Below are 12,674 nucleotides of genomic sequence, written 5' to 3'. Positions count from 1 at the left end.
CCGAGGGGCTGGGGGTGCGCCGGTCACCTCCTGCTGCCCCCCGCCCGCCGGAGCCGGGGCGCAGAACAGAGATCGCTGTCCTTCGGCCGCCCTGCTCCTGCCGTGCTAGCTAGGGCAGCTGCGCCAGGAAGGACACCCTCAGCTGTCCTGAGCCAGGGATGGGGAAAATCCGCTTGGCTCGGGCAGCTGTGCAGTCTGCTTCCGAAACTCTGCACTCTTCACTAAGGCCGTGTTGAGTCACACGAGCGGCTGAGGGTACTGGGCCTGCTCAGCTGGAGCAGAGATTGAGTGGAAAACGCCCTGCAGCTCCTGTCGAGGGACAGCTCAGATCTCTGCTCTCTGTGGTAGTGACAGGTCCCGAGCGAGCAGCTGCAGCCGTGCCAGGGTAGGTTTAGGTTGGATATCAGGAGAAAGCTCCTCCCTCAGAGGGTGCTGGCACTGCCCAGGCTGCCCAGGGACTGGGCATAGCCTGAGGCTGCCAGAGCTCCAGGAGCGTTTGGACAGCACTGCCAGGGATGCACAGGGTGGCATTGCTGGGCTGTCTGTGCAGGCTGTCTGGATGATCCCTGTGGGTCCCTTCCACCTCGGGATATTCTACGGTTCTATTCTACGACTGCTGTCGGGAGGACACCGACTTTAGCCGGGATTCTGTGCTCCCACCCGAGCCGAGGCGCTGCGAGTATCGCAGCCCTTTGCCCAGCGCGGTGACTTAGTGCTGGCTCAGTCCGCACGGCTGCTCCCGAGCCCGTCCCTTGGCTTTTGCTCCCCGCAACACTCCCCCAGCGGGACTGCGCTCGACACGCGGCTCGGCTCGTTCAAAGCACAGCCCAGTCCCCACGGCCCCAGCGCCCGCCCGCTGTCCCCTCCCTTCCGGGGCGGGCGGCGCAGTGCGGAAGGACGCGGGCTCGGCAGGAAGCGGATCCCGCCGGTCCGCGGCACCGGGCGGGGCGGGCGGACGGTGAGCGGGCGGCACCGGGGGCCCGGGACTGGGGCCCGGGACTGGGGCGCGGGGGGATCGTGCGGGCTCGGGCGCCAGGCGAGGCGGAGCAGGCGCTGCCGGGCAGCTCCCGCCGCTCTGGAACGTGCCGCCCGGAGGCGGGAGCCCCGCGGCTTGGCCGTGCCCTGAGCCCGCCGGGAGAGGCCGGGGCGGGAAGGGCTGTCCGCTCTGGAGGTCAGCGAGGGCCGGGAGGGAGGGCGGACAGCCCCGCTCCGCGCGTTCCGGAGCTGTCCCCCTTCGCTGCGTTCTCCCGAGCCTTAGCACGAAAAATTTCGGCTGCTCTCGCGTTTGTTTATGGCTTGTTGCGGTGTTCGAGTTTTGTGGGTTTTTATTAAGATCTTACCCGTGTGTGACTGACGGGCAGCGTCACCAGTACGGCACTGCGATGTTTCAGCCGCCGCAGGGCAGGGTTTACATCCAAACCAAACCCTGCTTTCCTTAAAAAAAAAAAAAAAAAAAAAAAGGGAAAAAGGAAAAAAAAATCAGCTGAAAATAGCTTGACGTTTTTCATTCTTGTACGATCTTTTAAAATGCTTTGACAGCTTCAGGGTTTGAAGTATACTGTCCTTTTGTACAAGGTCAGAATTAGTAAAATAGATCTACAAATTATTTTGGTACTAGTTTGCCAGTAAAGTGGTTGTTTCTCTTCGATATTGCTGGTAGCTGGAAAATCTGCTTTTCCTTTTTTTAAAAATTTCCTTGAGAAGAATTCCTATTTATTAAGTATTGAGAAAGAAATTGCTTCAAACTAAAAGAGAGTAGCTTTAGATATAACTATATTCCCCGCAAAAGTGGGGAGGCCTGGCACAGGGTGCCCGGAGAAGCTGTGGCTGCCCCTGGATCCCTGGCAGTGTCCAAGGCCAGGCTGGACAGGGGTTGGAGCAACCTGGGATAGTGAAATGTGTCCCCGCCCCTGGCAGGGGCTGGAACTAGATGGCCTTTAAGGTCCCTTCCAATACAAACCAGTCTGGGATTCTGTAAAATTCTAATTGTCTCCAAGAAGCTTTTAGAAAAATCTGTATTTTAAAAGGTGTTTCTCTGGGTAGTTCTGGTTTTGAAACATTGTTATGTCATCTTTAGATAATCCCTGTGTTTATTTTGGAACTGATAAAATAAGTCTCATGAGGTAGAAAGAGCAAGCAGGGGTTTTTGTTGTTTTGGGGTTTTTTTCTGTACAGTCCCTAGGAAAGGACACGGGTCAACCCTGCTTTGCAGGAGGTGTCTGGAAGCACAGGGACATTTCACTAACATCATCTTGTGTTGGACAGGGCTGCCCGTGATCGAGGCAAAATGGCTTTCAGTAAAGGATATCGTGTCTATCACAAGCTGGAGCCACTTCCCTTCAGTGTGATTGTGGAAACCAGGAACAGAGAAGAATGTCTCATGTTTGAGTCTGGAGCTGTGGCTGTCCTCTGTAAGTTGATCTCTTTTGATAACTACTGTGTAGAAAGGTGTCAGACTTGACATTTTTTGAGTCATTTATTTGTGGGATGTAAAGAAGAAACTGCTGGGTTTTCCTATTTGCTGATGGAGAGGCTTCTGAGAAATGAGAATTTAAATGAGATAAGAAAAAGAGACATTTTCTTATCTTTATCTGTTGAGAGAATTTGACACATTTAATTACATTTCATTATGCATGTCTATTCTCATGTCCACTAAATTTTCTTAAAATTGTTTCCAACATCGTCTTATTTCTTTGGTTCTGAACAACTCTATTTTGAACACATGATAACTCATTGACAAGCTAAGCCTCTGTGTTCCATTTCATAACTATAAATTCTATATTCTAAAATGTTATATCATAATTGGTTTGAGATTTTTGATTTTTTTTAATTTTTGGCTTTATTTTGTCCCTGTATTTTTAACTTCCTCGAGACTCTGTATTGATTTGTCTTGTCATAAAATGAGTAATATTTGGAGCAAGATGTCTTGCATTGCAGAGTTGTTTTTATGTGTTTTAAGTGAAAAATACATGAGATATTTACCTAAAATCTTGCCCTCTTTTTTTTCCTTTGTTGGAGGATACTAAAATGAGAAGTGCAGAGGAGAACCATAAGGCCTATACATAGGCTTTAAAAATACCTAAATTATAAAATGTTTGTGTTCTTGAGGAAGTCAAAGCACCTGGTTGTACAGCATTCCTAGGCTTGATTTTGACTCTTTTGTAGAAAGCTTTCATACCATGGAAGTAGTTTTCTCTAGACAGCACCTGTTAGAGGCCTGGCAGTGACTGATGTGGTTGCCACAGCTGTATGATGGTCCAGGTGAACAGTGGATGCTTTTCTCCTATTTTTGATTTTTTTTTTCTGGTACAGTTTCTTCTTACTATGTGTTTAAGTAATCTGCTTGACTTTTGTAGCAGTATTCACAAGGCACTGTGTAGTGTGGATTGGGAATAAGTGTGCAGTCAATAAGGTAGTGAACAGGTTTAGTGCCACACATAAAACCTTTTGAAGATTTGTGGAAAAGGTTGTTTTAGCCTGTGTTCGGTAATTGCGGAACATGGTTCAGCTACTTCAGGGCCAGCAAATGAAAAATTATTTATTCCTGAAAGTTATGCTCAGAAAGGCCAGTAAGTCACTTCTTGTGCTGGGATACACCGTGGGCACCTGGATAAACATCCTTCCCTAAAAATTCAAATCCATGTCAAAGTTCTTTCCCACTTCTCTGCCCTGTTGTTACCAAGCACAGGAAGCTGCACCTGAAGGAAGTTTGAAAGCCTCTCTCCTTCTAGGCTCTGTACTTACTGATAGCTCCTTGTTAATCTGCAGAGCATTGTCCCGGGAATTCTAGTTGGTCGGTTATGTCATAGCAAATGTTCATACTCAGCTGGAAGGAGTTACTGGGTATGGTTTTCAGTAACCTTAATCAGGAAACTGCTTATTGTTTTCCTGTCTGGTACACAGGCATAGTTTTCAAGTGAACGTTTACAAATGGCATTTTACTTTAATTCCGTCTATTTTATAACCATTTAATTCCCTACATTCTTTAGGAACACTGATACTTTTCTTAATGGTTGGAAGATCACAATCTTAAACTGACAGCAGAAAAAGCCTGGAGTTCCCTAACTCAAGCTTTTTCTTCTCTTTTTCTGCTTGCTGTTTCCATCTGGTATCTATTCTTTTTAATGTGTGTTTAAAATAGTGTAATTATTAAAGCTCAGGGAAGATTTGTGGAGTGCTGCTTCTCCATCTCGCTGGTCATGTCACAGAATCTAGTCTGAATATTCTAGTCTGCAGCTGTACAAACTTGCAGGTATGGGTACAAGTAATAGGGAGAGCTAATGAAATACTGTCCCTTGGGGAGGACTTCTCATGTTTCTAAAATCTGTGTGAATAGACAGAAAAAGGGTCAGATGAAGTATGTATCAATTTAAATCCAGAGCTGTGTCACTTTAAACTGTCAAAAACTTCTGGGTCTTGATGATGGTACCGCTTTTTAGACGACAAAAATTGATGAAACGGACCTCAAAACTGTTACACATTTTTCCAAATATTTTAAGAAATACCGGAGATTAAATAAGGTGTTTAGCCTTACACCTGATGATAGTTCTTACACATATGTAGAATGTATAATACATGCACAGCTTAGTGAAATACATTTTAGCGTTGAACCCGGATCATGTGGCTTGGTTCTGAGAGCCTTTGTGAAATGCACCTCCTGGAATATCCATGTACAGAAATTTGGCTTTGAAATGGGCTCAGAGAAAGCAATGAAAGCTTACTGATCCTTTAAATGTCATCTTAAAGGAAGCACATCTGTCATTTTGCTGAGGGAAGGATAACTGCATTAACCTTCCTCCCCTGTGCCCTCGGTGAGGCACTGCAACATGATTCAGAGGATTTAGTTCAGCCTCAGTAGGAAATGCTGCACAGCTCAGATGGTGGCTGATTTTCAGTGTGTGTTCCATGTGCTGTTGCAGTCAGAGAAGTTAGAGGGAAGCAAGGAGGAGGGTCAGAAGGATGGTTCAGAGGTGGTGGTTGTGCAACTGTTTGGTCTGAACATGGGCCCAGGCCATGCTTCTGCTGGAGCTGTTCTGTGTGGATTAACTCGTGTTGCTGTGACCAAAACACCTGAGTGACACTTTGCTTTCCTTGGTGCATTTAACACCTCTTTGGGCGGCACAGCCCTGCTGTTGGGTTAGCCCGAGACACTGCAGTCTGAGGGGATCCTTCTCAGAGCCTTCTGAGAGCACTTGGGTTTAAATGTCAGAAGTTTCACTACTGATTTGTTTAGAATTTAGTGGGAGGATGTCATAGATATATTTTTCTTATTTGCTGTATGAAATAGGCAGTATATTTATTCTTTGAAATAGGCTCTCTGAGATGTCTTACCTGGAAAGGTTTCCTTAACCGGGCAGGAGCATGTTCTCTGTCCCTCTTCCTGCTGGTGAGTCATCCCAAAATGAGTGGGAAGCTGTCTTTACTCCTGTCGCCTGCCATGAGCAAAGGAGAACATTCTGTCTGGGAAAACACTGAGCCGTGAGTGACCGAGCCAGGAGCATCATGCACAGCCTTGGACTTCAGTGTCACAGGAAAGCTGAGGAGACAGCGGGTGTGAGCAGGAAGCACAGTGCCCAGCGGGGCTCTCTGGAGCTGAAGTAAGAGCTGTAGTAACCTGTGTGCAGCAGACACCCTGGTAGCTCTTCACTGCCATGGTTAGCAGTGCTATTCAAAACACTTCATAGTAAGAAAATTCTTCCGCATGTTTAAACCCAGGTGGTCTCACCAGGCCTTGAAAAGCAATGTGGCAGGGTCCCCTCATCCCCAGCATCCTGAGCTGAGACTAAACTAGCAGTGGGTCAATCAAAGAGGTATCAAAAGTAATAAAACTGTTCTGTGGTTAGTTAATTTAATAAATGGAGGTGGTGACTCCATTCTGATTTTAATGTCACCTGTGTGACATTAAAATACTCAAGTGTTAGCTTTAATTTAAATACCGAAAATGTAACTGTCCCAATTTGACAAAACCCTAGAAAACCTCAGTCTTAAAAGCTCAAAATCAGATTGTATTCATACATTTCTCAGATTTTTTTTTTTCAGAATTTTCAGATTCTAAATCTTTTAAAGCAACAGTAGCATGGACATTTTCTTGTCTAACATAAATGAGAAGTTTTGGGTCTGAAGGAAATGCATATAATTTCAGGACTGTGATTTTGTTCGTAGCTCCACGTCCAATATTCTATTTGGAAATTGTTGCCACTGACTTAAAATATGTTGTGTCATGGCTGTGAGCTCACCAAGAAGAGAAGCCGTAGAAAGCCTCCATGGTGACTTTCTATGTGTTCTGAGCCTTTTAATTATTAGAACTGGGAAACTGATTTCTGGATCTGGAATGAAGCGGAATACACATTGCACCAGATTATCCTGAAAATAGGGTTGTTGATGGGGTTTCATTTGTGGAATGCTGGGAGAGCTGACATATCCCCTTTGAAATAACTGAATTGGTCACCTTTCTTAGATGAGTCAGCGACTGATAAGGTGTGCTTATAACAGATGACGTTTTAAAATGTTGTTACCTGTTAATCCTTAATAGATTCTGACTGGAAATTTTGTTGTCTTCCTCTTGAAACTTCATATGGGGCTTTCTGGCTTTCTCCACAGGTACATTACAAATTGATTTTTACTTATAAGTGCTGAGGTTTTGTGGAGATTTTTGTTAGTTTGGTTTGGGTTTCTCAGTATTACTTAATAGTGATCATGAAAGGATAAAATTTTTCAATTTTTGGAGGACTGTGGGTGGGGGTCAGTAGGCCTGGTGTCTTGGGCTTCTGGAGAGCAGACTTTGGCCTGTTGTGGATAGAGTCCCATGCGAAGAGAATGGAAAGGAGTGTGGTGTAACTGTCTCTTGCTGAGTTCATCTTGGTTTTCAAAAGCTTCAAGTTTTTGATGTTGCAGCACTCCTGACCAGTGGAATGTCCCTGTTGTGAACTACCCCAAAAGCAGAAGCCTGGGATGGGTGAGCATGGACCAGGGCAGGATGGAGGATGGAATGCCATATTGGACATTTTCCCATGTGAATTTTTGGCATTAAAAAGCAAATCAAGGTGGAAAAAGTGCAGGCAGTGTGAGATAGAAACACTTAGATGGCCGCTGTGGAAAAGCTTTGCTGAGTTCACACTGAGTTATGTCCAATGTAACTGAAACACACAGCTTGAAATGCTTTTGGTTGCTTTTTGGGAACTTTAAGAAAATGATAATGGACTAGCCACAGTAAGTTTCTCTGGTTTTGTTTGGTTGGCTGGTTTTGTAACCCTTTGTTGCTTTATTAGGGTTTACTTGCCTTTTTTGTTGGTCTGAATTTGCAAAGCCCATGTTACTGAATTTGCTATGGGTATTTACTTATTATGGCTTACAAGGATATTCAGCATTCTCTGCAATGGAAAAAGAGAATAAATCCATAGAAGACAGAAAAGGCATTGTTCTGACATGTCATTAAATCCCAGTGGGCTGGGATTTAATCCTTTAAGAAAAATTCTGCAAGAAGTTTGAAATGAAACCTGATCTTTCCATAATCATTTCAAATGTGGAGGAAGAACACAGCAGCTTTCAGGTTATGGAAAATTGAGTTTAGAAGAGTACATTGGCATCATTACACCCTTTCTAAAAAATGGATTGAAAGAACCAAAGTTTGAAGTTCAGAAATTTTTTCCAGCCCAGTGTTTTTTTGGTTAATGCTGACAAAATGTTTTTAGGCTGACTGCAGGTTCTTAACACTTGTCCTGGGTGAGAACTTAAGAAATGAATCCTCATGCTGCTATAACTCTTTTCATTACAGGACTATTAGTGCAATAGGTATCAGAGCAATAAGGTCAATAAACTTTTTAAAAATCCACTTAATAAAACATTGAGTGGAGTTGGATTTCAAGCTCTGGTTAAATAATTGTTTCACCTACATTAAATTGTCTGATCCGCTTTAATAAAAGAGCTGGCGGGTATTTGAGCAGAAGGGGTAGGATTGTGCACAGGCAGGGCTGTGCTAAGCTTAGGGAATACTTGTAAGGAAGAGCAATTCTAAGTAAAATAAAGCTTTTTAAAAAATTTAAATACAGATTTTATTTTAAATTACATAGCTAATGTGAGAGAGAGGGAGCACAGCCCAATGCCAGGGCAATAGGTGTTTTGATTTACTCGGCTTCATGTCATATTCTGAGGGTTTTAGTGTCCAAGTGAAATGGTGCTGATCCTTGGTAAACACAGAACCTTGATCCCTGTAGATCCAGTGGCAAAGCTGGCACTGTCAGTGTTGTCCTTGTGGTGCAGTCTCAATCATGAGCAAAAGTCCAGGACTGGTGGGATCCTGCTGCTCTGCAGCATCTCTCAGCAGGCTCTGCAGCCAGGCTTCTGGCTCTGGCTGTTCAGGTGCTGACGAAAGGGTTAAAATGCACACTTAACTCCCAGGAGAGCAATGGCCAGATGTACTTTAATTTCTTCTGAAATATGACAGGGTTCTTTGGGTTGGTTTTTCTTTTTCAAATCTGTCTGTGGAAATTGTGTCTTCCTAATTCATCCAAGACTTGGTTTCTAAATTCCAGTTTTTGCAGACCTGCAAGGGTTTTGATTTGCTTGGAATATATCTAAGATAGCTAAAATGCGCTTGTGATAATCTTGTTCAGAGGTAATGCTGTCACATCACGGTTTTATTCTTGGAGAGAAAGGGTAATTTTTTTCGTGAAAAAAGCAACATTTAGCACTAATTTTGATTACAGGAGAGCATTTTCAGGCATCTTATTTGCCTGTGTTGTAGATGCTTTTTATAATAAGAGATGATGTTATTAAAAATGCCAATGTTCTCCTTTAATATCACTTGGAGTTTTTGCAAGTGTTTTTTTATTGCTTAAAAACACTGTCATAGAATCAAATCCTCATTTTCCATTATGAAGCGCCATATGCTCATACATTTTGACTTCTTTCCAGAAGGCGTCACGTAAGTGCTGCTTTTGTAATCCCTCGGGTTTTCAGTTTGGAGTGGCTCATTCTCTCTGCCATATTATCGGGGTTTTTACATCATCAACTCTTATGCTTTCTCTCCACAGCTTCCGCAGAAAAAGATACAATCAAGAATACGTACTCCAAAGTCATGGATGCGTATGGGCTCTTGGGTGTTTTGAGATTGAACCTCGGTGAGTCAGATATGTCAAACTTGAATTTTGTATATGGGAAAGAATACTGTGCTGCTCCTGTAAAACTGGATCTTTACAAAAGGAACCGGGTTCATTTTTTGAATTTGCTTGTTTGTTTTTGTTTTTTCTTTGCAGAGTAACTCACAAGCTTAGAGCACTCCCAGAAGTGAGGAGTGGACAAAAATAACTTGTGTTTTTAAAAGCCCTGTTCTTTGCAGTCTAGTTGCTCCTTTTCTTCTGTAGAACTTGGGAATGTGTTCTTGATGTTGGTTCTTTTTGTACTTTTTTCAGGCAAACTGGGGTGGGCTTGTGTGCCTTTAGCACATAAATGAATCAACCTGCTCTGCTAAGATCCATTCTGCTGCTAAGGTGAATTCTCTTAACTGTGCCCTCTCTTGTTTTGCAGGCGACACACTGTTACATTATCTGGTTCTAGTAACAGGATGCATGTCTGTGGGAAAGATTCAGGACTCTGAAGTTTTCCGAGTTACTTCCACCGAGTTTGTGTCACTGCGACTTGACCCAACGGACGAGGATCGTATTTCAGAAGTGCGCAAAGTGTTGAACTCTGGAAACTTTTATTTTGCGTGGTCTGCAACTGGTGTCAGCGTAGACCTGAGTCTCAGTGCCCACCGCAGCATGCAGGAGCACACCACTGACAACAGGTTCTTCTGGTGAGTTCACAATTGGTTCAGCAGGCTTAATAGCTTAATGAATCCTTCTGCAAACTAATGCCTGGCAAGTTTTTATCCTTGTCTTTCTCCGCTCTTACGTGTACACCTTTCTCCCACAAATCTTGAGGAGATAGAATAGAATTACTTGAACTCTACAGGCAGAAGTATGTTATTAATGACATGATGTTTCCATGACCACTTGGAGTTTCTTAATTGGAAGACGCAGGTTTTTCACTGCTTATATAGTGTTTTCATCTGAACATCTGCTGTGATGTTGTGTTTCAGTTTTGGTGCCTCTTAATTCCTCATCAGTTGTTTCAGTTTTTGAAATGAGTGTGGTAATGAAGCTGCAAAGAACAAAAAAATTACTATTTTCAACATTCTGAATGGTGTGGTGTTTACAGATATATTCCAAGGGGATTTCCAACATATGAAAGCACTTCAAAAGTTTTGCTACTCAGGAAATGGTGATATTGCTGATTTTGTTGACACAGCAGGTAGGCTCTGCTACAAAGTGCGCTTTACTTGGCTGCTGAAGTTACTGTCCTTTTACTGGATATTTTTAAATAAAGTATAGGTTTTCACACAAAAATTCTTGGTAAAAGGATTACTACTGTTTCTGCCAATCAGCACCTTAAATGATGCCAATAATTCACACTATCACGTCAGAAATTCTGGTCCCTTCTCTTCAGCAATTGTTAAAAATGCTCTCTGTGTCCAGAAGCCTTGGAAGGGCACTGAAGACCTGGCTTTATGGTTTTAGAACAGGTGGAAAGCTACATCCTTCCTCCTTTTCTGGCCAAAATACACCAAACCAGCTCTGGCATATGAGCCAATGCCTCTTCAGTCTTTCCTGCTGTTTAAGTCAGGTAGAGGAATTTGATCAGAGTGAAGTATAAGACAAAACTATTAAGGTAGGAAATAAACTCAGGTCTTCAGAAACACTACTTTCTTGATGTAGGTTTAAAGGATTTGTAGAAACCTTGGTGTTTGTCTCTGCATCTGGAAAAAAGGCTTGGCTCTCCATTGATCTGTCAGTATTTCAAGGCTTGAGAAATGATGCCTGTTGACAGTGTCTGAATAAGCTGGGCTGGGTCTGACCCCTGTTGTAAAACTTCGGAAGTTACCTGGTTCTGTTTTTTTCAGAACCAATCCTCACAGGAGGTAGGTGGAATGTCCAGTTTCCAAGATCTACAAATGTAACCACTAAAAGTCATGAACAGGAAGTATTCTGCATATGCACTTCAGAATTCCTGGGGATTTTTCTGTGACAAACTTCCAGGCTCAGAGTGCCCAGGAAAAGAATATTGTTTGCTTTCAGTGACCTGTTGTAAGGCACCTGTATACTTAGGTTTAGGGTGAAAAGGCTAAAATTTAAAGAGCTTCCACCGTTATGACAAATACTCTGTTTGCAATTGCAGTACTATTTTCTGGGCAGTGACACAACCAGCCATCTTCCTGGAGTTTGCTTTTCTTTGCTATGCAGAAAATTTGGTCCCTTTTTATACAAGTGAATGTTTCCAAAGAAGATCGAAAGCCAAGCCCCACTAGAGTGAGGCTCAAAAAAACCTCACAAGACCCAAACTTTATCTTACTTACTTAATAGGGCAATAATTAGTGCTGCTAAATGGACAGGTACATTCAAACTGTAGATCTTCTTTTCACGTGAGCAGTAATTGCTATTAGAGAATGATACATGCTGTGTGTAAAGTACCAACACTTGACCCTGAAATTGGTGTTTAAAGAAGTTTCAGAATCAATTGGCTGGAAATGTATTCCTGGAAGCCTGTCTGGGGACTGATGCATTATGGTGGCATATGATGAAAGTATTCAATGTATATTGATAAGAATTTGTTTTCTAGCTGCATTTTGTGGTGGTGTGAGATTGAATGGTGCTTTACCCACTACGAAATAACCCTGTCATTGCAATTCTGTCTTGCTTTTCCCAGAGTCTGTGATCTTTGGCTTCTCAAAACAAGGCTGAGCAGAGAAATATAAACAAGCTTGGATTGTTTTTTGCTGGGTGACATTTGAGGGCTGTTAGGGTTATTTTTTTAAGGTCATTGAAATTCATAGCTTCACTCCATCTTCTTATTGTGCAAATGTTTAAGATGTTCTCTTGAAAACTTTGCTATTTCAGGAACATTTAAATGAGAGTTACATCACAAAACTATAGCATGGTTATTTTCCTGTTTTTATTTGTGTTAGGTGTAAAATGCAAGGAATTAGTAGTTGGCTTAACAGTTTGAGCTGGATTGTGATTCCTTCCAGTTATTTGATGGTTATTTTTTCCCTGATAGGAACCAGTCGCTGCATTTACATCTGAAGCACTACGGTGTGAACTGTGATGACTGGTTGTTACGTCTCATGTGTGGAGGAGTGGAGATAAGGACAATTTATGCAGCTCACAAGCAGGCAAAGGCTTGTCTCATTTCACGACTAAGCTGTGAACGGGCTGGCACCAGGTTTAATGTCCGAGGAACAAATGATGATGGTCATGTTGCCAATTTTGTTGAAACAGAGCAGGTATGTTATGCTCCAGTGCCCATAGCTGGGTGGACAAGTCAATATAAACCTGTGTGTGGTTAGATTTTTGCTCTAAATCAACAAATCACGAGTCAAGCCTGCCACCAACAGATATTGGAATAGTTTCTTTGATGCTAAATTAGGAAGCTAAGTAGGTTATGTAATTTGATGATCTTGGTTTTTAGTGTGGCTTATGGTCAGGGCATGCCTGGGTCTGAATTGCAGTTGCTTAAGAAGGTGCTGAACTCCTGTGGGTGGCTGTGCTTCCCCTGAGCCCCTTGAGCCACGTGGTGGTGTGTGGCACTTCTGGCCTGAGCTAATTTAAAGTAAAAGAAACAAGCAAAAGGATGTTTTG

At 43.0% G+C, this 12,674-nt stretch overlaps 1 protein-coding gene across 18 annotated transcripts in view; it reads left to right on the top strand.

Moving 5' to 3' along the window:
- Positions 1-16: 16 nt before the first annotated feature.
- SYNJ1 (synaptojanin 1) overlaps positions 17-12,674 on the top strand; it is a 50,433-nt gene continuing 37,775 nt past the window's right edge. For 14 of the 18 annotated variants that reach the window (XM_085078457.1, XM_085078409.1, XM_085078465.1 and 11 more), the window contains exons 1-5: positions 842-958; positions 2,266-2,411; positions 9,033-9,119; positions 9,526-9,793; positions 12,094-12,319. In XM_085078457.1, the coding sequence (XP_084934583.1) occupies positions 2,288-2,411; positions 9,033-9,119; positions 9,526-9,793; positions 12,094-12,319 (705 nt within the window). In that variant the 5' untranslated portion in view covers positions 842-958; positions 2,266-2,287. Of the gene's footprint in view, positions 386-841; positions 959-2,265; positions 2,412-9,032; positions 9,120-9,525; positions 9,794-12,093; positions 12,320-12,674 lie in introns of those variants that run through there. The other 4 variants (XM_085078401.1, XM_085078527.1, XM_085078517.1 and 1 more) reach the window with 1 other exon arrangement.

The sequence above is a fragment of the Lichenostomus cassidix genome, chromosome 1 (assembly GCF_008360975.1).
Source record: "Lichenostomus cassidix isolate B80296 chromosome 1, HeHo_3.0, whole genome shotgun sequence".
NCBI classification, from domain to species: domain Eukaryota; kingdom Metazoa; phylum Chordata; class Aves; order Passeriformes; family Meliphagidae; genus Lichenostomus; species Lichenostomus cassidix.
This window is presented reverse-complemented; position numbering and strand designations above follow the sequence as displayed.